The sequence below is a fragment of the Phasianus colchicus genome, chromosome 2 (genome assembly GCF_987193195.1).
Source record: "Phasianus colchicus chromosome 2, bPhaCol1.hap1.1, whole genome shotgun sequence".
Classification (NCBI taxonomy): Eukaryota; Metazoa; Chordata; class Aves; order Galliformes; family Phasianidae; genus Phasianus; species Phasianus colchicus.
The window spans coordinates 59,482,346-59,507,566 of NC_143437.1; the positions used below are offsets into that span (position 1 = coordinate 59,482,346).

At 40.6% G+C, this 25,221-nt stretch overlaps 1 protein-coding gene and 1 pseudogene across 10 annotated transcripts in view; one reads left to right on the forward strand and one right to left on the reverse strand.

Annotated features, from left to right (window-relative positions):
- Positions 1 to 21,563, reverse strand: part of TRMT11 (tRNA methyltransferase 11) — a 33,416-nt gene extending 11,853 nt beyond the window's left edge. For 2 of the 7 annotated variants that reach the window (XR_004169402.2, XM_031611311.2), the window contains exons 1-12: positions 20,869 to 21,007; positions 19,096 to 19,161; positions 18,347 to 18,420; positions 17,104 to 17,185; positions 16,920 to 17,012; positions 15,284 to 15,418; positions 14,471 to 14,627; positions 10,593 to 10,673; positions 8,495 to 8,659; positions 7,007 to 7,079; positions 6,172 to 6,303; positions 1,830 to 1,950 (exon numbers count right to left, since the gene is read on the reverse strand). Coding sequence is in view for 5 of the 7 variants with exons in the window: in XM_031611311.2 (XP_031467171.2) it covers positions 1,830 to 1,950; positions 6,172 to 6,303; positions 7,007 to 7,079; positions 8,495 to 8,659; positions 10,593 to 10,673; positions 14,471 to 14,627; positions 15,284 to 15,418; positions 16,920 to 17,012; positions 17,104 to 17,185; positions 18,347 to 18,420; positions 19,096 to 19,161; positions 20,869 to 20,943 (1,254 nt within the window). In the remaining 2 variants the exon portion in view is untranslated. Of the gene's footprint in view, positions 1 to 1,829; positions 1,951 to 6,151; positions 6,304 to 7,006; positions 7,080 to 8,494; positions 8,660 to 10,592; positions 10,674 to 14,470; positions 14,628 to 15,283; positions 15,419 to 16,919; positions 17,013 to 17,103; positions 17,186 to 18,339; positions 18,421 to 19,095; positions 19,162 to 20,496; positions 20,719 to 20,868; positions 21,112 to 21,188 lie in introns of those variants that run through there. The other 5 variants (XR_016464373.1, XM_090135823.1, XM_031611310.2 and 2 more) reach the window with 5 other exon arrangements.
- Positions 21,564 to 21,622: 59 nt separating this feature from the next.
- LOC116240783 (actin-binding Rho-activating protein pseudogene) lies at positions 21,623 to 25,081 on the forward strand (annotated as a pseudogene). 3 transcript variants are annotated; one of them, XR_004169403.2, is made up of 3 exons: positions 21,623 to 21,754; positions 21,848 to 22,010; positions 23,006 to 25,081. The product of XR_004169403.2 is annotated as an actin-binding Rho-activating protein pseudogene, transcript variant X1 (transcript). The 3 variants fall into 3 exon arrangements; XR_016464374.1 differs by lacking the exons at positions 21,623 to 21,754; positions 21,848 to 22,010 and adding an exon at positions 22,665 to 22,932; XR_016464375.1 differs by lacking the exons at positions 21,623 to 21,754; positions 21,848 to 22,010 and adding an exon at positions 22,665 to 22,864 and having other exon boundaries at positions 23,006 to 25,080.
- Positions 25,082 to 25,221: the final 140 nt, after the last annotated feature.

Sequence of the window (25,221 nt, forward strand, 5' to 3'; positions counted from 1 at the left end):
TAAGAGTGTTAATAATGGAATTGAATTTGCTGTGAAATTTGCAAGTCACTGTCTGTGACAAACACTGAGGAAACTGAAGGATTGCATAACAACACTACATCATTTAGAAAATCTTAGTCAGTAGTGAGCATTACACTAAGCTGAACTAAACGAAATCTGTGAGTTCCTGTTACAAATCAGTTTAGTAAAGAAAATGGTAACTTTCTGGAGATGTAAATGCCTGCATATTCATAAAAATTCAGAAAAACTGGAGCCAAAGCTCCAAATCATGGATTTTATGATCATATCGGGTGAGTCAGAAGTATCCAACTCAAAAGGCTTTTTGAGATACAAAGACAAAAATACATGTTCTGGAGGGCCATGGGAATATGAAGCATGTCAGGTAAGGGAAAACGGAGTGGGGAGATCTTTGGAAGGTAGATGCCAAACATCCAGATCCTTCAACAAGCAGACACTTGCAAAAGAGTCAATACATACCCCGTTGTTTATACAAGTTCTACATTATAAGAAACAGTGCATGAGCCTTAGTATCTTTAACCTACATAAAAGACATCTGGAGCCCACAGTAGAAGCACTGCACAGTTTTATCTAGGCGGAAAGTCTGCCAAGTAATATCAGGTGCTCAAAGCTAAGTGTTTCCAGGTGTGAACGTGTCAAAGCATGTACTGGAGAATATGTGACACACAAAACAAGATTAACAAATAACAACAGTCTATTTGCAGAAGGGCGAACATATTCTTTAAATCAGAACACCTCACCCTACAGCACTGGCGGCCGCATACCTGCTGCCATGCAGTAAAACTTCTGCAGAAACCCTCCATGGACATCCCAAAACGTACAAGTCAAAAAGATTGGTAATTTATTCTTGTGGTTTGCTACTGACAAAGTTGGCAACTTGAGCTCTGAATCCCACATACAGTGTTTTACAAAAAGTCGGTTGTTGCTCGAAAATTTCAGTCATCATTAGCATTAAAAATGCAGTACTGAAATCCTGCTGTGTTATTAGTGCGAGCACCATGCAAACACAGCAGTCCATCAGTATCTCCTGTCATTTTAAACAACTCTTCCAACAGAAAAGGAATGCTCACCTTTTACATATGCTTTCATTAACAATTTGCTTCCCCTTGCTGTAGCATCTTTTTTAACAGTATTAGGTGAGAGAAGCACCAACAACAGAACAGAGACTTGAATGCTGTGTTTACTAGTCTTGATGTCTCCAGAAAGGAACTTGTTTTGTCTTCCTCACAGTAAATTTAAACAAAAACTCTTTCTTTCATTATACTCATGTAAAAGGAACATCATTAATTACAAAGGTATATTACTCTTAGTCTCTCACAGATTTAAAGATCAAAAGTACCGCGCTAAAAATGAAGTAACAGTTGAATATGGTTTACTTGTACCATCAGATTCACAAAGTATTTGGAATTCAAAATCTTCTTAGGCACCAAATTATATTTCAGAAAATGGGCATTTAGGCATCTCAGCATCTCCATGCTTCCGACTCACAGAGTTCTGTTTTTCACGAAAAGCATACGCAATTTCCATAAGCAAGCATTATTTCAAAGATCACTTTCACACAGCTAAAGGGATCTGCTGAGGACTAAAAGTTGATCAGAATATGAGGAGAAAAAGCAAAACAGCAAAACCAGAACACTCCATTAAATCACTACCCAATTTACTTTGAAGAAATGTGTGGCAATTTTACTTCCGTCATCATAAAAGACTCACGTGTGAGAGAACTGTGTGAAGATCAAATGCTGCACTGTGCAAACATTTCATGAGCGCAGCAGCTACCATTTTACACAATATAATCAAGAATTCAAGCTTACCTTGAATTCCTTCACCTTTTCCATGGTTATCAGGCGCCTTGATGTGTGGCTGGAAAGCATCTGTTCACAGTTGCTAATAAGTTTCAGGCACGGGTGGCGGGGAATGATCTCTTCTGTATATCTGGAAGAAATAAACATTCAGAGTTGTAAGCTCATGAACTGAAACACTTGCATCTGAAACAAAATTCACACAGATTTTTCACAAAACGGATTACAATTAAAAGTTTTTGACAACTTTCTATTAAGTGACCTGAAGTTCAGGTACTGTTGCTGAGTTTATCCATCATATATTTCAATCTTTTTTTCCCACATTAAACATATACAGTAAGTGAAAATATTACTATAAAGGGGTCCACCCATATTTTCTTCACCTATTTATGATATGCTAATGTATGCAGCATGCCTGTATCATTTCAAGTGGAAAACATCTCAGCCAATCAGGAGTAATAACTTCTCCAATCAGTAGCTGTGATTTACAAAAAAAGAAAAACAAAAGATACACAGCTAACATATATTAAGCTGCAGCAAGACATACCACTAGCTTCCTACAAGGAGGCCACTGTACTCAAATTCCAAATCATACTAAACCAGCTCCTGTGAAAGTAGCATTCCTGAGTTCAGAAGTTGGTGTTGCAAATTTATCATACAGTAATTATTTTGACAAATGACAGAAGATTTTTCTAAATAGAAAAAATAAATAATCTTTTAACATCAGATGCCTGTAACATGGCTTGCAATTAAGACCTTCCTACGAAATCAAGTAGTTACCATGTTTAAAATGCCTTGCATCTCAGAAGCATACTATTTTCCCTTGGAAATAGGAAATTTCCCTATTTCTGTTTCTCCAAATGCTGAAGGAGGAATTTAAAATTTAACTACTTTACTTAGTAAAGTATTAACCTAGGTCACAAGATAAATGAGATCAGACATTGTTTCTATATAATGCAATACAAATCATTCATTTAGGCTTCATATGCAGTATTGTCAGTGACTATGACTTCATATAAAATGCCTGCTCTCGTGATTTGCCTGTGGTTGGGATTCACCAGAAGCCAGGCATCAAAAACCAAAAAAAGAACAGAACAATTTTCACACAAATTAATGGAACTTATAAGATACAATGGAGGAACTTTTCATTTTTCCTGCAAATATGTGGATTTTTTGCACTTCACAAAGTAGATTTAATGTTCTAGGAGAAAGGGGAGTAAAATCCAGTACAACTGAAAATAACTTGTCCTATACGTATGGCACAGGCATGTCACCAAACAATGGACCTGCAAAGCTGTTTAGACACACAACCTAGAAAGACATTCAGGAGAGCAGACTGAAGAACATAAGCAGTACAAAAATCAAATTCCACTAATCCAGACCTATTAACAAGACAGGGAGGTGATGCAAACTTTTCTAAGCCATAAGTTTGATTCACTAGCAGTAGCTGGAAAAAGAAAAGAAACTCATTTTTTCAAATGAGTTTTCACTATGCTCACTCAGGATTTGGTAGAATAAGTTTCATACAATTTCTGGTTTCACTACTAATTAACACTAATTTCAGATGCTCAGTTGCTCGTACAGTATTTGCAGGGAAAAAAAAGAAAAGTCATCAAAACTCTGCCACAAAGTTTTCCCTTTAGAGAATAAAAATACTACTTCTGAAGTATTAGTAGCCTTGCAACTTCAAAAGCAAAGAACCCATAAAAGGATCCCTCACTGAGTGAAGGCTTGATATTTATTAATCTAAAGATAATAGTAAGCCATTAAACAAGTAAAACAACATTACAGACTTGCAGTAGCATTTGTTTTTTATTTATTTACATCTCCGCATCATTCCAAAACTTCTAGATAGACAAAACAGCCTTTCAGTTCCTTCTCGTGTCTGAAATCAAGTCACAACTTCTGCTAAGTGAAGAACATGCTTTTGACAAGGGAGAACCAAATGAATTCTCAAATGCTTTGTTTTTACTCCTAAAGACTTTTGATGCATGCAGTACACCAAGCAGCCTCTCACTCTTAGTAAAGTAGGCACTCTGCCACAACGTCCCTGAAGTCTCTCTTCTTAAGCATATAAAAGCCTGACTGCAAAGGAATTAAAGGAATTCAGACTCAACAATGATTTCAGTGTCAGAAAGAAAGTAAACTTTGGTGTGAGATGCTATCTTGCAGAATGAGAGATCATTATCGCTTTGTTAAAAATCCTTGTCTGTTAGCAATAATTCACATATGTATTTATATATCTTTCTGCAATCTTTGGTAAAATTCAGAACATTATCTGAGAAATACAGTAGCAGTGCTTTTAACTGACATCAATTTTAGCCTAGTTTTGTTTTAAATTTAAGGTAATACACAAGGATCTCAAATAATGCAGAAGCTTGATGGCAGGTGTTGCCTGGGCATATTTGATAGCAAAACATATCAGTAAACAATCTCTGATTTTTCTTCTACATACATAAAATCTTCTATCATGTTCAGCCAAAAAATAAAAAGACCATAGAAATATTCTGTGCTAATAAAGTGACTTGGATATTTCAAACTTCAGTGCATAAACAAATAATACTATGTACGAATTTACTTTTTAAGAGGCAATCCAATCGGAGTTTGAGAGAGCTGACCTCCCATAAGCAGCAACAAAAGTAGAATGAGAATGCGTAGCTGATGGTTACCAATAGCTGAACATTTTATGCCACATGCAGAGGAAGTGTGCTTTTACTAATGTTCAATGAGTTGACAAAAAATTCAATTATCTTGACAAACACAACAAATACAGTAATTTGAAACAGAGTTTACTGACATGGAAAACTAAGCCCCTTTGTACTAGCGAGTTCTGCAAGGGTTAAGCATGTATAGACAGACATTTTGAACAGTAATTTACAATACTGTTAATGGTATTCCTTGTTTTGCCTGTGAACAGTCTTACATGAAGGGCCTGGAACATCTCCCATTATAAGGAAAGGCTGAGAGACCTGGGACTCTTTAGTCTGGAGAGGAGAAAGCTGAATGGGGATTTTGTGACTGTTTATATGTATCTGAAGTGGGGGAGTCAAGCCGATGGGGGAGGACTCTTCTCAGTGGTGTGCACCAATATAACAAGGAGCAGCAATAGATCAAGGGACAACAGATGTACACTGGAACACAGGAAGCTCCATACAAACATGTAAAAGAACTCTACTGTCAGCATGACGGAGCACTGGAACAGGCTGCCCAGGGAGGTTGCAGGCTCTCTTTCTCTAGAGATATGAAAGAATCATCTGGATGACTACATGTGTGACCTGCCTTAGCAGTAGGTTGGAATCCAGAGGTCCCTTTCAACCCCTGAAATTCTGTGATTCAGTGTGGAAAAAAACTATGCAAAAAGCCTAAAATACCAATTATATCATTTAAAATAACAACCCACATATAATCTACTAAGTGCTTTGTTACTGAAGAGTGTGCAGACATCTGATGTAACAAACTGGCTCCTTTTGATTTCCAAATTTTCAAAAAGAGCATGTGATAATTGTACGCAGGATAACTGTACGTAGGTCACAAGGTTTGTGCATGGTGAAATCAGGGACTGCAGTTAATTCATTTATCACTATAGCTTGCCTGTACATAAAAATACAGGACATTGTAGAAGCTACCTTCAGAGTACATCTGTATTTGGAAGATACTCACAAACAGCTACCACACAATGATTCTCACCTTTACTATAAAACAGTTTTGAGGAAAAATAAATAACAACAAAACTTATTTAGAAGATAAACTAAGCTGTGCAAACAGACACCTCTTCTCTTTAACTCAGTCATCATCCCAGGCTGCACTACTAAGCAGACAGCATCTCGCAGTCTCTGCTGGCCTCTCTCGGCCTTAGCAGTGCTGTTTCCCCACACTTCTTGCCTCTCACTGCCATCTCTTGTCAATTGACTTTTGATTTCTGAGAAGAAAGCTAAGTTAGTAGTGCCAAACTGCGAACAGCCAAGAATGTTCTCCAACAGAACTCCGTCATGCACCTCCATCAACTACTCTAATAGAAATATATATTAATAAGAGCCTTTCTACTACTATCTTAGGAATCTATCTGCACGTCAAAAGTCTCATTACCTAAACTGAAATCTCAATCCTTTGGACATGCATTTAGAGGGAGATGTGATGGCTTTTTCTTTTCAGTTACAGCCAGGAATTCTCTCCACTCAAAAACCTTATTTCAAAATCTGACTTTCCTCATACAAAGTTTTAACCCTATGAAGTACGAGCAATACTTTTCAGCGCTAGCACTAAGAAGGTTTCAGCTGTACTATGCCCAAATATTCATGACCAGGATTCACCATCTACTCTGACATAGTACATACCAGAAATCAAGCATACATACTCAGGCCTGTATATCGGCAGCCAGTAAACTAATCTTCCTCCCATCACCAGATATTCTGCTGCAAACTTCAATAGGTCAAAAAAGATGTCACTCAGATGATAGCTGGATGAAATGATGATGTGATTTTCTGTGCTAAACAAAAAATTGCAAGTGTAAGCATAAAAGCACAGGTAAAAATCATATTTCTAAATTAAAAAAAAAAAACAAACAAAAAACACACTATTTGAAATTTACAAAAAGTACCCTAGGGCAATTCCAATGTGCAGCTTCTACTATAAGATTTGTTAAATTCCCATACTGGGATGTTAGACTACCACCTACCCCTGAAAATCAAAGAATCACATGTGTGTTGTGAAAAGCTATTTTGGCACAGCGTCTTTCCTAAGGGCAATTTAGAGCAAAAGGCAGAAGACAAGGAAGTCTATGCATGTGCAGAAGACACATGTAATACGTGAAGAGAAAAGGAGCAGTAGAAAACCAAGAGCTATGGTTGAATTAAAATAGAGGTGCTGCATTTTAAATTGATTCTGCAGCTTGCAGGGATTGAAGAGAACTTTCAGAAGATAGGAAATGCAAGGTAATAGTGGTTTGCTGAGGTGATACAGGATGTAAAATCTGGACGTGTGCAAGTTATAAGGAGGAGAACAAAACCAAGAAGGTTACAGATGTATTAGACATATTACTCTTGCAAACAGAACAAAAGGGGCTTTTCTTCTTCAGTTATTAAGATTTGTTACAGAGCTGACAGACAACCAAGAAAAAATAAAGATTCTGATACTGACTGGCTTCCTATTAAGACTTTGATATTCTACGACAGAAAAGACAACTTGTTTACCTTCTCTCGGATGATTTAACTGATTCCTTTTGTGAGCCTGTTCTGCGAGTAGCTTCTCTGATACCATATGGTGCTGTTAAAAGCAAACAGATAATGTGGAGATCAGAAATTCACTCTTTGCCCAAATTACAATATACAGTTGTGTTATACATATACAACAGTGCATAATCTGCGGCTTACCCGAAGTTTAGGAAAAAAACCCTCAAACTTTTACAAAGAAAGTTCATAAGCACAATTTCTTCAGTGTGTAAAATTACTTTAAAACTGTATCAAAGAAAGCCTTCAGCTGTAAGATGTTTCTGGCATACTCAACATTAGCTATGATACAGAGGAGAATGCTTTTCCATCCCGTTAGTTAAATTTATATATATTCCCTACATTTCCAACGCATGGCAAATAATCCCATCTTCTTTTGTTTGACAAACACCTCTGCTATCAAGCTTAGCTAATGAAATTGTATGTATAAAATATATACAGTGTAAAACGAAATTGTATGTATAGGAATTTCTTGCTAACACAGTATGCAAATGCTAATTGTCATACAGACAGGCAGAGTTGGCTTTTCTCATATATTTCTGCAAATTTCTAATAGTATAACATGCTTACTGCATGTTCAGTACATGTGTTCTTGTAAGACTCATTTCAGCATGGAAGCACTAGTATTGCCATTTCATAAATGCAGAAGTTTCAACACAATTTAAAAACTCAGTTCTATGCAATGCTAATATTCTACATGGTCTCATTTTCAAATAGGCTAGATAACCCTGGGCAACACAAAGAAAAGTCACTCTCTCCATTCCCAGTTAATATGAATGTGTCAGGTTATGAACCGTTACCAGAGATCAGAAATCACTGTATTAAGCTCTTCTATTATTCCCTTAGCCTCTACTTCTCTCAGGTGTGACAAATGATGTCAAACGCACAAGCTTCTAGAAGAGTGGAGGATCTTTATAAATCCCTACTGTTTCTAGCATATAAGTGTACTATAAATGCATTTAAATCTCTCTTTGGAAGCGTTCCAAGAAGCACTTAAAACATGTCTATAGAACTCCATCAGAGCTGCACAGCAGATTCACATGCTGCAGACTGAGTGCTAACAGGAATGTGGACCATTCTGGCAGGAAACTTCCGTACACCAGTAAAGTTATGCTTTCATTGAATGAAACCCCTTCAGAGGATGCTCTTCAGCCATATTGGTTTTTACTGTCAATTATAACATTCTCTTCATGGAAGAGAGCAGTATCTCCAGCTTTGTTACACATTGATAGCTATCCTTAAAATAAATGCAGAGATGACACAATGCAGATCTTCAGTGGTCATCTTCTGCAACATGGAAGCTGCAGACATGAACACTTGTCAAGATGTGAAATCAATACAGAACAACACATCTGATCCTCGTGGGTCCCTTCCAACTTGGGATATTCTATGATTTCGGCAACAGTATTTCAGTTATTGTCATCAGGCAACAAAAAGCATTAACAAACTTACGGTCTGTAATGATTGCATCAAACAACGTTCCCTTTCGCCATATTGGTCTTGAAGAATCAGAAACCAGTGCATCGAGGTAGTATTTTTCTAAACCATACTGTCGGAGATTAGCTCTGATATTTTCATCTGGCCCTCTCCATTTCTGGTTTTTCCTGCTTGCCTTGCCTTAGAGAGAAAAGAAAGAACACACATTCTCAACAATGAACTATTTCATTGGATAGCCTTTCATATTGCCTACTATTTATTTTTAGAGGAAAGAATTAAGCCACTAAAAAACCTAAAAAACCTCCTCCCTTACCCTACTCACTATCAAAACTATTTGGGTTAAGCTTCCTAAGTAAAAAGGCACAATGAAAATACATGAGAAATAGTTAACTTTGAAAGATGTTAATTTTGGAATATCACCATCCTATGTAGTAAATCCAACAATTTCCATTGAACTTTTTTCAGAGAAGTAAAAGTGAGACTAGACTTGCTGGGTTTGGTTATGAGCAATAAGAAAGCACACAGTGGTTGTCATTAGTATTCTGAACTCTGTTTTGGTTTTCATTATTCCTTTTATTAAATATTTCCTGTTTAAAAATTATCAGGATAGCTTAGCTAGGACACACACAAAACAGTCAATAAAAACAAGCATGACCAAATGCTTCATCTGGGGAACCAACAGTCAAAACCCTCACTTTTTTAAGCCAAATCTTATGGCATCCTCCAGTAAGGAAAATGCATCTAGGTCCATACAAAATAATAGTACTATAAATCATGGTTACGTATAGCAGAGGACTGATGTGGAATGTAACTTAATGTGTACTTATAATTGCTTCTGAATTAGACATTTCTGATCTGTCCAGGAAAACTAATAATTCCAGTCTGAAATAATCTAAAATTAAAACCTTGATTTAAAGTTTCCTGATAGAAAATATGGTTTTGTGTTTTTCAATCAGACGTTCCTATAAAATAAGGATGAAGGAGACAGAAAGCTAAGGCAAAAAATGAATTTTCAAAAAAATGAAATGAGGCTCAAACCCTACAAGTGCAAAGTCTTGCACACGGGTCATTGCAACTTACACTATCAATACAAGATGGAAGATGAAAGGATTGAGTGCAGCCCTGCTGAAAAAGAACTGAGGGTACTTATAGAGGGGAAGCTGAACAAGAGCTATCAATGTGCCCTTGCAGCCCAAAAAGCCAACCACATCCTGGGCTGCATTAAAACAAGTGTGGTCTGCAGGTTGAGGGAGGTGATCCTGCTCCTCTACTCTGCTCTGGTGAGGCCTCACCTGGAGTACTGCACCCAGATGTGGAGTCCTCAGTACAGGAGAGACACAGATCTGTTGGAGCGCGTCCAGAGAAGGACCACAAAAATGATCCAAGGGATGGAACACCTCTCCCTGCAAGGACAGGCTGAGAGAGCTGGGGCTTCTCGGCCTGGAGAAGAGAAGGCTCTGAAGAGACCCGATAGCTGCCTTTCAGTATTTAAAAGGAGGCTCTAAGAAAGAAGGGGACAGACTCTTTAGCAGAATCTGTGGCGACAGGACAAGGGGAAATGGCTTCAAGCTTAAAGAGAATAAATTCAGGCTGGATAGAAGGAAAAAGTCTTTTACTAGTGAGGGTGGAGAGGCACTGGAATGGATTGCCCAGAGATATGGTTGATGCCTCATTCCTAGAGACTTTCAAGGTAAGGCTGGATCAGGCCCTGTGCAACCTGGTCTACCTGTGCATGTCCCCGTTCATCGCAGGGAGTTGCACAGGATGACTTTTAGAGGTCCCTTCCAGCTCTAAGGATTCTATGATCCTATGAAAAATTTCTTCTCTGAGAGTGGTTAGGTGCTGGAATGGGCTGCCCAGGGAGGTGACTGAGTCACCATCTCTGGAAGTGTTCAAAAAAAATTTAGATGCTGTACTAAGGGATGTGGTTTATTGGAGAAGTATCAGTGATAGGTGGATGGTTGGACTGATGATCGTGGAGATCTTTTCCAACCTTGGTGATTTTATGATTCTATGATCCTGTGAAGATGAACATTGATTTAAAATTATCTACTAACATCAGTATTTATAAATTTCAAGTAAGATTTCAATGGCTTAGAAATATGTAACGCACCTAACCCATGGATTGTGTTGTAATCTATATCAGTACCACAGACGTATGCTCCAAAGTGTGCTGAGGAGATAAGGAGGCCACCTGTGAATGGGAGAAAAGGGGAAAATTATGAATTACTGTCATTCATGTTATCTGTGTTATGATTTTTTCCAAGGGAACTTCAGGAGCCTGAACAAGTACACTAGACTCAAACCTAATGAATAATAATAAAATAATGAAAGAAATAAAGAAATAAAAAGAATTAAAGCTACAATCTACTCAGAATCACTGCACAACTATAATCACAGAAAATAACACCAAGTTCCTTGTCTGTTATCACTGATCTTCCTCATCTTGCTACGCCACTCATCACTGGAGATTTTTCTCAGGAGTTTGTAGTTCTCTGTATTTCAAAGCAGTGAGACCCTTTGATCATTCAGGAATCAAAATTATTATTCCTATTCTACAAGTTACTTCTAAAAAACAATGGAGAAATTATTACCAAACAGTGTCTAATCTCAAAGTCAGTCTCCTTCATCATGCCAAAAATTAAACTTGTTGTGTATGTGGCCATTCTTCATGAGGTAGCAATGGTCAAGAATCTCATAAATATAATTATCTCCACTGTAAATGTCAGTATCAAAAAAGTTTTCTTAATTCTTTTACTAATTGAGAATTATTTGCAGATACATCGAGTAAATAGCAGCATCCAGAAAAAAAATACATTTACTAGCTTACTTATCTAACAGTGAATCTAATTTAGCTTACCACCACTATTGGGATTTGCATTTCTAATTAAAAAAAAAAAAAAGCTAAAAAAAAGTGTTTTAACAGCTTCCAAGTGAAAAAGGGAAGGATGGCAGAAGATTATCAAAGGCTTGTGTTGCTGTTAATCAGGAAGTATAGAGCTAACAGGACAGTTTAAAACTGAACAGTAACCAAGAACCCAGCTGTGAAAATCCACCTTACTGATGCTAACTGGTTATAGGTAGAAACAGTTCCACTAAAATGAGGGGGACAACTTCTGCAAAACAAGAGGCCACCAGCACCAGAAACACACAAACTGCCTGTGTGGATGATATCAACTCTTGCATTCACTGGCAATCTGAAAAGGAGCATCTCAGGCAGCTACACTGCCCCGTGCCAATTGCTCAGCGCAGACAAATCTTGAACACATATGTGCAGGTTGAAGGTCCCATCCTGGGGCACTAGAAAATTCTAGAAAATATTTTATGTTAATAAACTCTACCAAAACTGAAGGTGAGAGAGAAAAAAATAATAAAAATCTGCTTTTTCTTGTGAAATGGATCAGGGAAAAGCAAGGTTACTCACCCCATAAGAGTCACCCATTCCCCTCGGCTGTAATCGCTCAGAACAGATGGGCAGTACCTCCAGGGGGTCAAGACAAATTTAGCTATCCCTGACCCCAAGTAGGGCATACCACCCAGTCCTACAAAAAAAGTAAGAAGAAAGTACTTCGCCCATCTAAGAGTATTTTTAATCACAGGAAAAGGGGAAAAAAAAAAAAAAAAAAAAAAAAAAGGAAAGTATGAACTTAGAGCTTTTAGATCACAGCCAGTACTAATTAAATTGTGTTTACAAGGAAGGTGCACAGATATTTAAACGGTCTATATGGTCTGCCCTTTGACCTACCCTATATTAGATAGACGTATATAAAGGATGAAACAGAAAATCATTGCATCCAGTGACAACTATTAACAGAATGACAATGGCAACAGACCTTCCATTACAGTGTCTATTTTTCCTACCTTCTGAGCACAGATGAGGGTCTGGGCATATCACTGTCCCCCACAGTGTCTAACTGGCAATTCTTGCAATCTCTTGCAATTATACAGCATCGTGATTTGGCAAAGGAAAACAAGGGACAAACATCTTCCAAAGGTACAAGCAATGAGCTTAATGAGTTAACAACAACTGTCTAGGAGGTCAATATAAAGTATTCAAATAAAAAGACTATCTTTTCCTTGAGGTTTCATTTTGCCCAACACTGAGAAAAAAAATGTATCCCAAAAGCTTATGGAACTTACATTTTGGAAATCTATCATTTCAATTCTGCTTCATCAAGGGGGAAAAAAAAAAAGGAATAAAAGCAGCACCATTCTAAGCACTTTATCTTCCATAGACAAATGGGATTTGTTCACTATTACGCTATTTGGAAGACTTGTGATTTGGTTCATTCAGCAAAAGCAGTTTGCTTCCAACAATCAAGCAATATTTTGCAAGGCTGGTAATATTCCTCAATATTTATCTTTTCAGCATTAAAAAACTGGGATGAAATCAAGTTGAAGTTGCACCATGAAAGAAATCTGAATTATATGTTTTTCAAAGCACTCCTCAAGTCCTGAAGATATGCTCCTTCCAAACCCATCAGCTCACATTCACTGCATCACTCACAAGCATCTCCCTATATTCCAGTGATAACCCTATAAAGGCCAGAAGAGACTACTGCAATTCCTGAGTCTTACTCACCAAGAGTAGTTGTAAAGGAAAAGCCACTGTTTGGTCATAAATAAAGCTTACCAACAGGTATAGCATTACCCAACATCTCCAATGTTCCTATGTACATTAATCACGAGGCCATACATTACAAGTGCCTAGTGCAATAAGAATATAAAATTTGTAATTCAAATAATGGGCAATTCACAGAGAATGTCATGTATGTTATACTTTTGGACTGAATCATTTAAGTCTTAACACTTATCTTTAATTTTTATAGCTTCACCATTTCTATGTGATTTTTTCCTCTAACTTTACCCTTTTTTGTTACTATGTTTTCATTTCCAAGTGAATGAATGCCCTGAGATTTTTTTTTTTTCTGATGCTGGTTTAGTGAATAAAGAAACAAAACTGACAACAAAGAGAAACAAACTGCTCAGGGGGGAATAAGAGGAATTTTCTCAACCTTTTAAAGACTACAATCTATACATGAGCACAAGGAAGATGAGTAAATTTCATCAGAAATAATTATGCATGTAAAAAATCAAGTAATATACGAACACAAATATTAAAGACAAAAACATAGTTCACTAAAGTCTTGTGTTTCTGAAAATACAACATTCTGGATGTATTTTCTATGGTACAGAGAAGCCATATGCAAATAAGAATTTGTCCTACTAGTGATGGTGTATTGTTGCCTTCACGCTTCCTCTTTGTAATGATTAGTGCACTGAATTCTCTTCATTCTCTCACTAATGTAAGCATTTTTACTTGTTTGCAGCTCACAATTCAGTACCACCAGTCTTCTATTTCAATTACAAAACAATAGTTTCCCTTAGATAAAATATACTACTATACTATGCACTTTATTGTGTGGAATAAAAGCTCCCCCTCCTGGTTTAACCAGGAAAATTCTCAGTTGGGGAGAACATGTGGTATGCACTATGCTGTCCTAAAGAGAAGATGTAACAGTATGAGGAACGAATCACTATTGAGGGCTATGACCCAATGACCACCACGTGGTGTTACATGCTCAAAAGTGTCCCCAAGACTTCTCTAAATGGATGCCTCCAAAAATGCTGCTCCACATAACATTTTGAAAGCAGCTGAAGGCAAGGTTCAGTTCTTAGTTAAATTTTAAGCAGTCCATAATACACATGAACTGGAGTTTAAATCATGTTATGTTCACAAAAAAAAGAAGAAACACCCTAGTTAAGATAGTATATCTTACACTTCTGAGAAGTCTGTTTAAATCTTCTGAAGTTGGCCTCCTTCTCCCTAAATCCCTCTCAAGATTCATTTCACAACAATCATTTTGCTGTAGGTATAACCTCAAATCTCAGGCAGGCACCTGAGGCTGCTGTATCAAGTATAAATGCAGTGCAAGCAGTAACACAAACCCTCAGTTTTTTTCCTTCCAGTAGAAAAATAAACAAACATACCTGTTCCAACAAATGGATCATATACAATATCATTGGGTTTTACTCTCCCATGGTTTGCCATGATGAATGACAGACAGGCATCCATGCTAGTATTTCCAATAAAGTGCCTCTTTTTTACGCTGTAGGACTCAATAAGTTCTCTTTGGCCATCAGCAATCTGTTGAAAGGATTGAATTCACTGTCAGTTCTCAGATATGAGAGATAAGAAGACTAATAGATTTGCTTAATTAACACTATCCAACAAATGGTGAACTACTCATTTTATAACACATCAGTCTGCTTTCTGCCTTCTGCAAGTATGAATGATTTCTTTCCAAGTAATAGAAATCTTGATGCAATACTTCAAGATAGAGATCAAAAGCATATAAACAGTTTAGAGTGAAATTTCTTCTTAAAGAAATAAGAAATAGAGCAACTTTGCTATTACTCTAGGTATCAAAATAACAATTCCTGGCAGAGTTAAAAGAATTCTCAAATAATAAGAAGGACATGTTAACAAGTGTATGCACATAGCCAAATGTTGCATAAAAGTTCCATCTCCACTGGCTTTTCTGTCATACTCAAAATCTAAATTGAGGATAGCATTGACAGATAAGAATTCACTCGAAAAACAAACCCCAAACACTTAACATTTTTTCCATCGCACTTCCAAAATACATAGAAGATGACCAAAGCGGTCTGGAACAGAACATGTTCAAATGCTCTTCCAATACAATTCTTCTTCCATTAAGGCTCCATACTTCTCCATTTCAAATTGAAAGACATTTTCCTGAACAGAGAAGTCCTAAAACAGAAGCAACTGTACTTACGCACCCATCTACCAAAATACAGATCACAGGGCTCTTCTGGGACATTGTTAGGGTCCGTTCCATAATCTTCCAAAATCCAGAAGATGTGTTCTGGATTCTTTAGATTTACCTTTCCATTGAATGGCAGAAATTCAAGAGCCTAAATGATAAGGAAAGAAGAAGAGTCAAATTTTTGAAATATGTACCCTACAAAAAAAAACACCACAAACCAACCAGAAAAACACAGCAACAGTCACTGCACCAAAAGACACTCTGTGATTCCGTCTGTGAGAAACAACACGTTATTACTAAAAGTACATTCTGACATTCCCATGGATTTCTAAAATGCCTTATTTTGTGAACACAGATGGCTCAAATGACTGAGGAATAAAAATTAGAAGCATGAGATTTGTTACTAATTGAAGAAGGCACAACTTTAGCGGAGAAGAACTGTACTATGTATAATGCTAATTATGCAATTTGCAAGTTATGAAAACAATACTTCTGACAGACAGTAAGATATAAAATCTCAGTGATGTGCAACTATACCAATTTAAATTGAGAGTAGCCCTTCAGAGAAGGACCTGGGGGTCCTGGTAAATGAAAAACTTAACATGAGCCAGCAGTGTGCCCTTGCAGCTCGGAAGGCAAATGGTATCCTGGGCTCCATCAAAAGAGGGGTGGCCAGCAGGGACAGGGAGGTGATTGTCCTCTCTACTCTGCCCTTGTGAGACCCTATCTAGAGTACCATGTCCAGGTCTGGAGCCCCCAGTACAAGAAAGATGGAGCTGTTGGAGAGGGTCCAGAGGAGGGCCACAAAGATGATCAGGGGACTGGAGCATCTCCCCTGTGAAGACAGGCTGAGGGAGCTGGGCTTGTTCAGCCTGGAGAAAAGAAGGCTGCGGGGTGACCTCACTGCAGCCTTTCAGTTCCTAAAGGGAGCCTACAAACAGGAGAGAACTCTTTGAAAGGGTAGATAATGGCAGGACAAGGGGAAATGGTTTTAAGTTGAGGGAGGGAAGAATTAAGTTGGATGTCAGGGGGAAGTTCTTTACAGAGAGAATGGTGAGGTACTGGGACAGGCTGCCCAGAGAGGTTGTGGATGCCTTATCCCTGGAGGTGTTCAAGGCCAGGTTAGATGGGGCCCCGGGCAGCCTGGTCTAGTAATAAATGAGGGGGTTGGTGGCCCTGCATGTGGCAGGGGGGTTGGAGATTCATTCATTGGGTAGAACAGAAAACTAGCAAACAATCCACAGCTTGCAACTGAAGTCACGGATCTGCCTTGTACCACACTCTACAACAATAAAAGTCTAATACTTTAAGATCAAGTAAAGGATTTTCTTAAAACTGTCACCTAACTCTACCATATAAATCTTAGAATTCTGGGCCATACATCTACGTTTTTGCATCTGTGAAATCAGCATCTGTGAAATCAACATGGCCTGTTCAGAAAAAAAAAAAATCACAAAGTCAGGAATTTCATGGGAGTGTTAGGTCAGAGACAAAGATCCCATTTAGAGTTGATAAGACACAAGCTGTTAACTGCTTTAAAATCTTCAGGAAATCTAAACTTCAATATATCTTAGCAACACTGATAACATGGCAAAAGAACAACATCAGTAGATTAAAATAAAGATTGGAGATCTCAAACATCTACTTACATCTATTTTTTTTATCTTCTGTGCTTGGGTCAGTGTCTTATTAAATGTATGAATATGTATTTTGTACGTTGAGTCTGGCTGGAGATATGGAAGCTGAAAAAAGGCAAAGTCTGTCGTTAGTACAGCTGCAGCATTAATCACTGTGATGAAAGAAACATGGTTTCCAAATTCTTTACATGCATACCATCTTGTCCATTGGATAGTTCTTCAAGGATGCATAGAGTTCCCCTGCAGATTTGCCATGACCCCACAGCTCAAATATAGACCTGAAAAATACCAATATTTTTAGAGTGCAGCAAGATGGGGAGGCTGAAAGATGTCTTAGAGAAACTTACTCCTTCCCACCAGTCCTTTTTGGCCAAGCGTACTTATGCTCCACGGGATAATAAAAGATGTTACTTAAGTCTTAGGGTATGCTTAAGTTTTGTTCTACCCATTGGAAACATACTGTCACAAATGACCATTTTGTATGCATGGCTTTCTTGTCCTGTACTATGTTTCTGAGTCATCTCTCACAACTCATGGGAAAATGTGTTATTCAGATCCCTCAAAAAGGGCCAAAAGCAGCAGAAACAACCAATCTCTGGCATACTCCTTTGCTCTGGAGTTTTGTAGGAGGAGCTGGGCTGAAGGCTCACATGCAAGCTGTAGGAGGGTGACACAAGAAATATGTATCATACCACTCCCTTCTAAATTTGATTTTCAATTTTTATCTATCACTGTTCTCATCTTTAATTTCATTTATATTTTAAATTAAGCCACTAACTAAACAGTATTCAAGTCAACTAAGAAGTCAGCAGCATTATGAGATGAGGACTGGCTCTGCAGTGAAGATCTCTGTTTCAAGACATGATGCTGATCATACATTAAGAAAACAAGCATGCTACATAATCAGTCCTAATTTCTAGAGTTAAGCAGTGACTATTTATTATAATCACAGAATCACAGAATCGTAGGGGTTGGAAGCAACCTCTAGAGATCAAGTCCAGCTCCCCTGCAAAGCAGGCCCCAAAGTAGGCTGCACAGGTAGGTGTCCAGGCAGGTCCTGAATATCCCCAGAGGAGAATCCACAACCTCCCTGGGCAGCCTGGTCCAGAGCATGCCCTCACTGTGAAGAAGTTCCTTTGCATATTGGTGTGGAACTTCCTGTGCTCTAGTTTATGGCTGTTTCCCCTTGTCCTGTCCTCACAGACCGCTGAAAAGAGGTTGGCAATGTTCCTTTGACTTCCACACTTAAAATATTTATAAACATTAATAAGATCCCCTCTCAATCTTCTTTTCTCAAAGCTGAACAGACATTCAGCATTGGGTCACCCAGCCTTTCCTCACAGGGGAGATTTCTCCATACAAAATCAATAGTTATCACCATATACTGATACAAATTTTCACAGTCTACATCATCATTTTCAAGATTTTTCACCTCTTACTTTGCACACACTGTCCGTTTCATCAGCCCCCTTGCCATCTCTTCTGAAGGAATACTGAGAATCCAAAACGGAGACTGAAAGGAAAAGAAGACAAGACAAGAATGCAAACACCTAGATAGAGGATGTTACAGGAATTACACCATCAAACAATTCTGCACTACCAAAACAGAATATGCATGCTAAAGAAAGAAAGAAAGAAATTAAGAAAAAAAGAAAAAAGAAAGAAAACGTAAACTGTACAGAGAATATGAGAATAAAATACTTAATTTTAAGGAAAACTGTATATTGTTTTTTTCTAGGTTATTCAGATTCTAAAGAATTAGAATACTTTGTTACACACAGATAAAATCTAAGTAATGTTTGCTGACTAAGCATTGAAAATAGAAATATGTATCTCCTGGCTTCACTTTTTGGATACACTGTCTTACTGAGCCAGAGGTAAACATTACATTCACATAGCTATTGAACTTTTCCACTGTTCAGTTATTCTGAAAAGAAACAAGCCTCCCAGTAGATGGTACAATTTCTTCTTGTATAGTTAAATGAAGACATCCCAATGTGCACTTTGTGCAGCTTTTCCTGAATTAAAAACCTTAACTGAAATTGAAAATTATTCATTTTTGGAAGATACCTTATTTTCCTAATGAACTTCAGAATGTATTCAGACACCCTCTTCCAATAAAAATACCACGGACAGCATATTTGTATACCATATGTACACTTTAAGAAAATATCTGACGCCCACTTACATTTACACAGACTTCCTGCTGACTGCTAAACTGTCCACCACAAAGCGAGAGCAAAGATGCTATTTCCTAAAGAGAAAATATAAAAGTCAGGCTTTAGGAACATTTACTAATTTATTTATTTATTTATTTTTTAAAAAATGAGACCTTTTTCTAATGCAAACTGTGACCTCTACATGGAATATAAATGAAATTTTAGAATTAGCCAAAGAACAGCATTTATTGTGAGAACCACCGATGAAAACCTCTTAGCATGACTGTGCAGCTAGGGCAGAGGTTTACAACTACATTCTGCTTGTAGTCAGTATGGATGGATGAGCAGGAAACATCAACCCTCCTGCTTTAGAAGTAGCTGATCATCTTTCTCAGAACTCAGTTGCAAATGAAGGAGTTATAAACAGATCATGAGAAGTTGTATATTGTACAGTACAGTAAGATCAAGTTAGGCAAAATTTGAATAATGAAATCCAGTTGATTTCATTCCCTCTGTTCCTCCTTCACTGACATCTGTACTGCTCACTCCTAGCACTCAGAACAATATTCCTGTTATGACATTGCTCTAAGCTATCTATTCTTAAAATGCTTTTCTAATTATTGCACCAAAAAGGGGATGATTCACTCTGAACTGTGGTTGAGGCTATCACCAAGTGTTAAGTCCTTCTCTGTTACCCCTCTGCTTTACAGGTATCTCAACAGTTTCCTTCAGGGGGTGCCTTGTCCAGAGAAAGCTATATCAGACTGCAAGCTGAACAAGGGAAACAGCAAATCTCCAAGTAACAAGCTATTAGTAGCTGTAAAACTTACAGAAAAAGCATTTTAAACTGAAACGGAAGTTTAACACTGGGGATATTCCTCATGGAGCCTGTTTACTCCAAATGCCAAGCTGCAGCCTCTGAATGTGACCAGAAGTACAACCGTGTGTAACAGAAGTAAAGGCAGTGATGTAGGGCCAGATGTGCCCCTAGGGAAGCAGCTGCTGGGCACTGCTGGCCCACAGCACAGTGGGAAGCGCCGGCCTCTCAGGATCTCAGGATCTCTCTCTGCCTTTGCAAACAGAGAGGCAGAGAGATCCTCTGAGAACAGAGTGTGACTTCTTACAGACTGAGAAATGTGAAACACGTAACTTAACGACCGGCTGTTAGCTTGATAACAAACGTGGGCCCGGACAGGAGCCTGCAGCTGCTGGGCTCCAGCACCACCCGCCCGGCAGCAGAGCTGGCCTTCCATCCCGCACAGCGGCACGGCACAGACGGGCACAGCTCTGAGCGCCCAGCCTGCACCGGTCCCAGGGCGCTCCGTTTTCAGGCAGCCCGGCTCCCCACGCCACCAAAGCACCAGCACAGCACCTCAGCAACACCCCCGTAAGGGAAAGGCAGCTCTTTCCTCCGAGCTTCAATTCCTTACCCACAGCCTGGGGCGCCGTGCCGCCAGCCCGTCCCGCCTGTTCCACAGAACCGGCTGGCTTCAGCGTCCCGTCCCAGAAAAGCCTTGCCCTCAAACCATGGGAGACCGGAGGGCAAGGAAGAAGCCGCAGCCGCAGCGATGCCGGAGCAAACGGACACGGCCCCGAGCGAACGCGCCGCTCGCCGCAACGCACGGGGAGCGACGCGGAGGCACGGCCCGGGGACTCCCGCCCCGCCCCGCCCGGAGCAGCCCAGGCGCGGTCCCGCCGCCGCTGCCAGGCCGGGCCGTCCCCGGGCGCAGCCGGGGGAGCCCCGCGCGCGGAGCCCCGCCGCCCCCTTCCCTCGGAGGCCGCCCCCCGCCCGCTCCCCTCACCGGCAGGCGGAACTCGAGGTGCTCCTGCGCCAGCAGCAGCAGGTACCGCCGCAGCGCCGCGCCCGCCGCCGCCATCTCCGGCCGTCCCCCGCCTCCCGCGCCGCATGCGCCGCCGGGCGGGCCTAGCGGGGAGCGGGAGGAAGGCAGGGCCCGGCGGGAGGCGAGCGCTCGGCTGCAGCGCGCCGCGGGACGGCGGGGTCGGTGTGCGCCTCGGGCCCGGGGCCAGGCGGCGCTGCTTTTGCAACGCAGCCGCCGCTCTCTGGTGAACGGCTTGCTTCATCTCCGCCTTCCCCAGTCGCCGCGCACATGTTATAACGTACCTCTGTGTGAGCGCGGTCTTACGCGTACGGAAACGGCAGCTAAGTGGCTACTCAGCAGGATGAAAGAATGCCGCTTTGAGCTGCAGGTTACTGTTTGTTATAACTTCACGTCCACGCTCGATAACTGCAATCCCACACTCCCTGATCCCCGTTACGTTGAGCTGGAAGGTTCGGCTTATCCAGATTTCAGTAAGCCTTTATTAGGAGCAGGCCAGCTCTGCAGTAACTCATGTCCTGTGTTTTTCATGCTGATTTTTGGACGGCCTTTCTTTGACATGGCTAAGATTTTGCTCATGACCTGTAAGCAGCGCATGGGCTGCGTTCCTGATGTATCCATGTAGCCAACGCTTGACCTTCTCTTCCCGCAGTAATCAGGACCAAAGCTCGGTGCGAAGCTTTCACACCAACAGCTGCCAGCATCAGTGTGCACTGTAATCTGAGGGTGAACCTTCCTGGGCAGTTCTTGAGGACAAGGTGAAGCAGCAGATGGAGATGTCTCTTGTTCATCAGTTCATCTAGGCTCCAGCAGTGCCCACCGTGTTGGATTGCTGACAAGCCCATCCCAGGTGGTTTACAAAAAATTTTTAGGAGATGCCACTGGTGTTATTGTTTGAACTAAATCTCTTTCGGTCTGCCTTTCTCCTGCTTTATCTGCACAGAGCACTACTGCCCGCCCCAGAAGATGAAGACCTGCATGGTCTAGCAGTGCATTTCTAATGAAGAACATGGCCAAAGCTCTGCGCTTTCCTGCTCTCTGCATGGGGATCTGTGCCAAACCTGTATGCTGCATAGCACAGTTTAAAAGCGTATGTGGATTAACAAGTAAGAGTTACAGAGTATTTGCAGCACAAAAACAAAGGGTTGGTCAGATGCAGTGTTCAGGAATTCAGAACTCATGTAAGGTTTCAGAGATGAGCCAAGCAGGTTGTTGGGCTGCAGGAAGGGACTTGTCTTAAGGCAACAACAACAAAGCATTGCACAATTTTGGTACGGAGAGAAGGAAGTGAAATTCCTTCTTTTTAGCCTTCAGGGGAATTTTAAGGACCCAAAATGTAATTACCCAAATTGAAGTTTTCCAGGAGCCTGGAGTAAACCACCCTCTCCCAGAAAACACACAACGGGATCACGCAGTGATCATGAGTTCCCATTTAAAAGCACACGTGAGCCCACCAACACAAAGCAGCGGTGCAGTGCACGTTGCTGATCGCTGTCTCAGCACCCTCAGGGCTGCTCACCCCGTGCTCCCTTCTGGAACCCAACTCAGCAGCAGCACCCTGGCTGTTGTGCAGTCGCGGCACCCCGCGTTTCAGCAGGCGGAGGACACCACCGGCTTTACGCACACGCGGACCCGGCCCGAGCTCGCCCAGAGCCTGCCGGGGGCCTTTTAAGGCAGAACTATCCGCCGCCGCCGCCGCCGCCGCACAACGTTCCGCCGCCCGGCCGCGCGTAACGGGGCCGCTGTGTCCTTCCGGGGCGGGCACATCCCGGCGGCGGGGCGGGCGCAGCGCCCCGTGCCCGCGGGGCCGGCCGGGTACCGCAGTGCCTGTGGGGCCTCGGGGCCGGGGCCGAGAGCACCGCGGACAGCGTCCTGCCCGCCCCGCTGCCCGACTCGAGAGGTCGTCTGCATCTCTTCGCTTTCTCGACTGCCGCGCGGTTATGAGTGAACCGACCGAAAAGTTCAGTATTTGAAGTCTGTTCGGCAGCCTTGGCATTCGCAGATGCAAAACTGGCACAAACTATCAGGGTTTGTTTTTTTTTTTTTCTTTTTCTTTTTTTTCCTCTTCTGACGAGGCTTATTTGTGTTGTTTCCCTCTCAGCTGACAGTGCACAGGAGAACCACCGCTACGGTTGGTCGTTGGTTCCCGTTTGAGTGCTGCAAACCAATTCCAGGGAATGGAGGAGAATAAGGGGCAGCATGTTAAAACCAGCGGCGCAGTGAGTGACCTGAGGAGAAGCTGGCAGACCTGGGCAGAGGATCGGGTCGAGTACCAGAAGAAGAATCCATTCAGCAACGAAGACAGGCTTGCATCTAAACCTCTGCATGCTCAGAGAGGAGACCCTGCCTACGGGAAGCCCCCTGAAGGGTCTAAAACAGAACAGAGAGGGAAAGATGCTCACTCACATGTGGAAAAGGAGGTGGAAGAGCTGTGCCTGATAATCAGAAGCACTGGGCAGAAGGGAGAAGATGGACACGTGAGTGTAACGTTCGGGCAGCTGTTTGAGACATATGTGACTATCTCCAACAAAGTGGTGGGAATCTTGCTGAGAGCCAGAAAACACGGCCTGGTTCGTTTTGAAGGTGAAATGCTTTGGCAAGGAAAGGATGATGATGTGGTCATTACTTTGCTAGAATGAGACTCTGGCATCTGATGAATTTTGCTGCTTGTTTCCATTTGGAAAAACCTCTAGATACTGTCTTGAAAAAGGTTTTCATTGCAGAATTTCAGCTCTGCAAATTAATGGGACATTTAATGGGTGTGAAACATAAAAAAAAAATGGTTTGCATAAAAATAATAAGCTTATTTTGGACAGAAATCACAAATAATCAACTAATCTGTCACAATACCAAGTATGCTGTGGTTCTTCAAGCATCCTCACTGGGTTAGTGCTTTAGGTTCTGAACATTAATGACTAATTCCCACCAAACAGCACTGAATCTTGGAGGTTGTGAAAGACTTGCCGTGGGGAGGGATTTTTTGATTTGCAAAACATGGAATTGAGCACTTTTATGGGAATTCATATGCTTCAAACAAGAGTCTCGGCTGTGACTCTAAAAAAATGGAAGTTAGGTTGACTTTCATGAAGTATGTGAAAATGCCCAAGTTTACAGAAATATCACTTGCTTAGTGGCCTATAATATATACAGCAAGGATATTTCATGTTTCCTAAATAAGCTGCATCTTGCTGAATTTAATGGTCTATCTTTAGCATCATGTCTTCTGCATCTAGTTCTTTTTCCTCTGTATATCGTATCACTTTCACCTCCTCTTCTAATGCTGTGTCATACTAGGGGAGATCACCAAGCTCTGCAGCTTTTCTGGTGATCTCCAAAATACCCTTCACAAAATGTAGCGTGCCACAACACAATGACTTGAAAGACAACAGAAAATACATTGGGGCATTCATGAAATGAAAAAATAACAACAAAAAAAGACCTCTTTGACTTCTTTCAGCAAAGTGTAGCAATGCTGTTTATAACAAGAGAGTAAAGATCCTGTAGTGCCAAATGCCTAAGAAGAAGTGTAGAGTGCAGTCACATCCCTCATTTAGTTGAGGCAGAGCTGTGTTGCAAGTTCTCCAAACTGGGAGAAAAAATGAGCTGCTAGATAAAAATGGGATTGGGAGCTGAGTGGCAAGAATTTTCCTCAAGGTTCTTGTGGAGGAATATTTTTCAGTGTTCAAAGTTGGTTATGTTTGATAGTTGTAATAACAATACTAAAAATAATCAGGAACTGTATTTCAAATTATTGCCACCAAGAAAATGTTGGGAATACAAAATTGTGGGTTTTTTTTGTTTGTTTTTTAACAGGGCAAAGAAAAGCTCTTATATAGTGTATGTGGTGCTAAGTACAGTACTTGAGTACTGTACAGACTTTAAAACAAGAATATTCTCTTGCCTCAAAAGGATACTGAGATTTATTATAAATTATGCACTTGATAGAAGTGATTATTTAATGCTATTTACATAAAATACTTTTTTTTTTTTCTTTTTTTTTGCAAAAAACATAATAATCACAGAATCACAGAATCACTAAGGTTGGAAAAGACCTATAAGATCATCCAGTCCAACCATCCACCTGTCACCAATGGTTCTCATTAAACCATATCCCTCAACACAACATCCAAACGTTCTTTGAACACCTCCAGGGTCGGTGACTCCACCACCTCCCTGGGCAGCCCATTCCAGTGCCTGACCACCCTTTCAGAGAAGTAGTATTTCCTAATATCCAGCCTGAATCTTCCCTGGCGAAGCTTGAAACCATTCCCTCTAGTCCTATCACCAGTTACACGAGAGAAGAGGCCGACCCCCAGC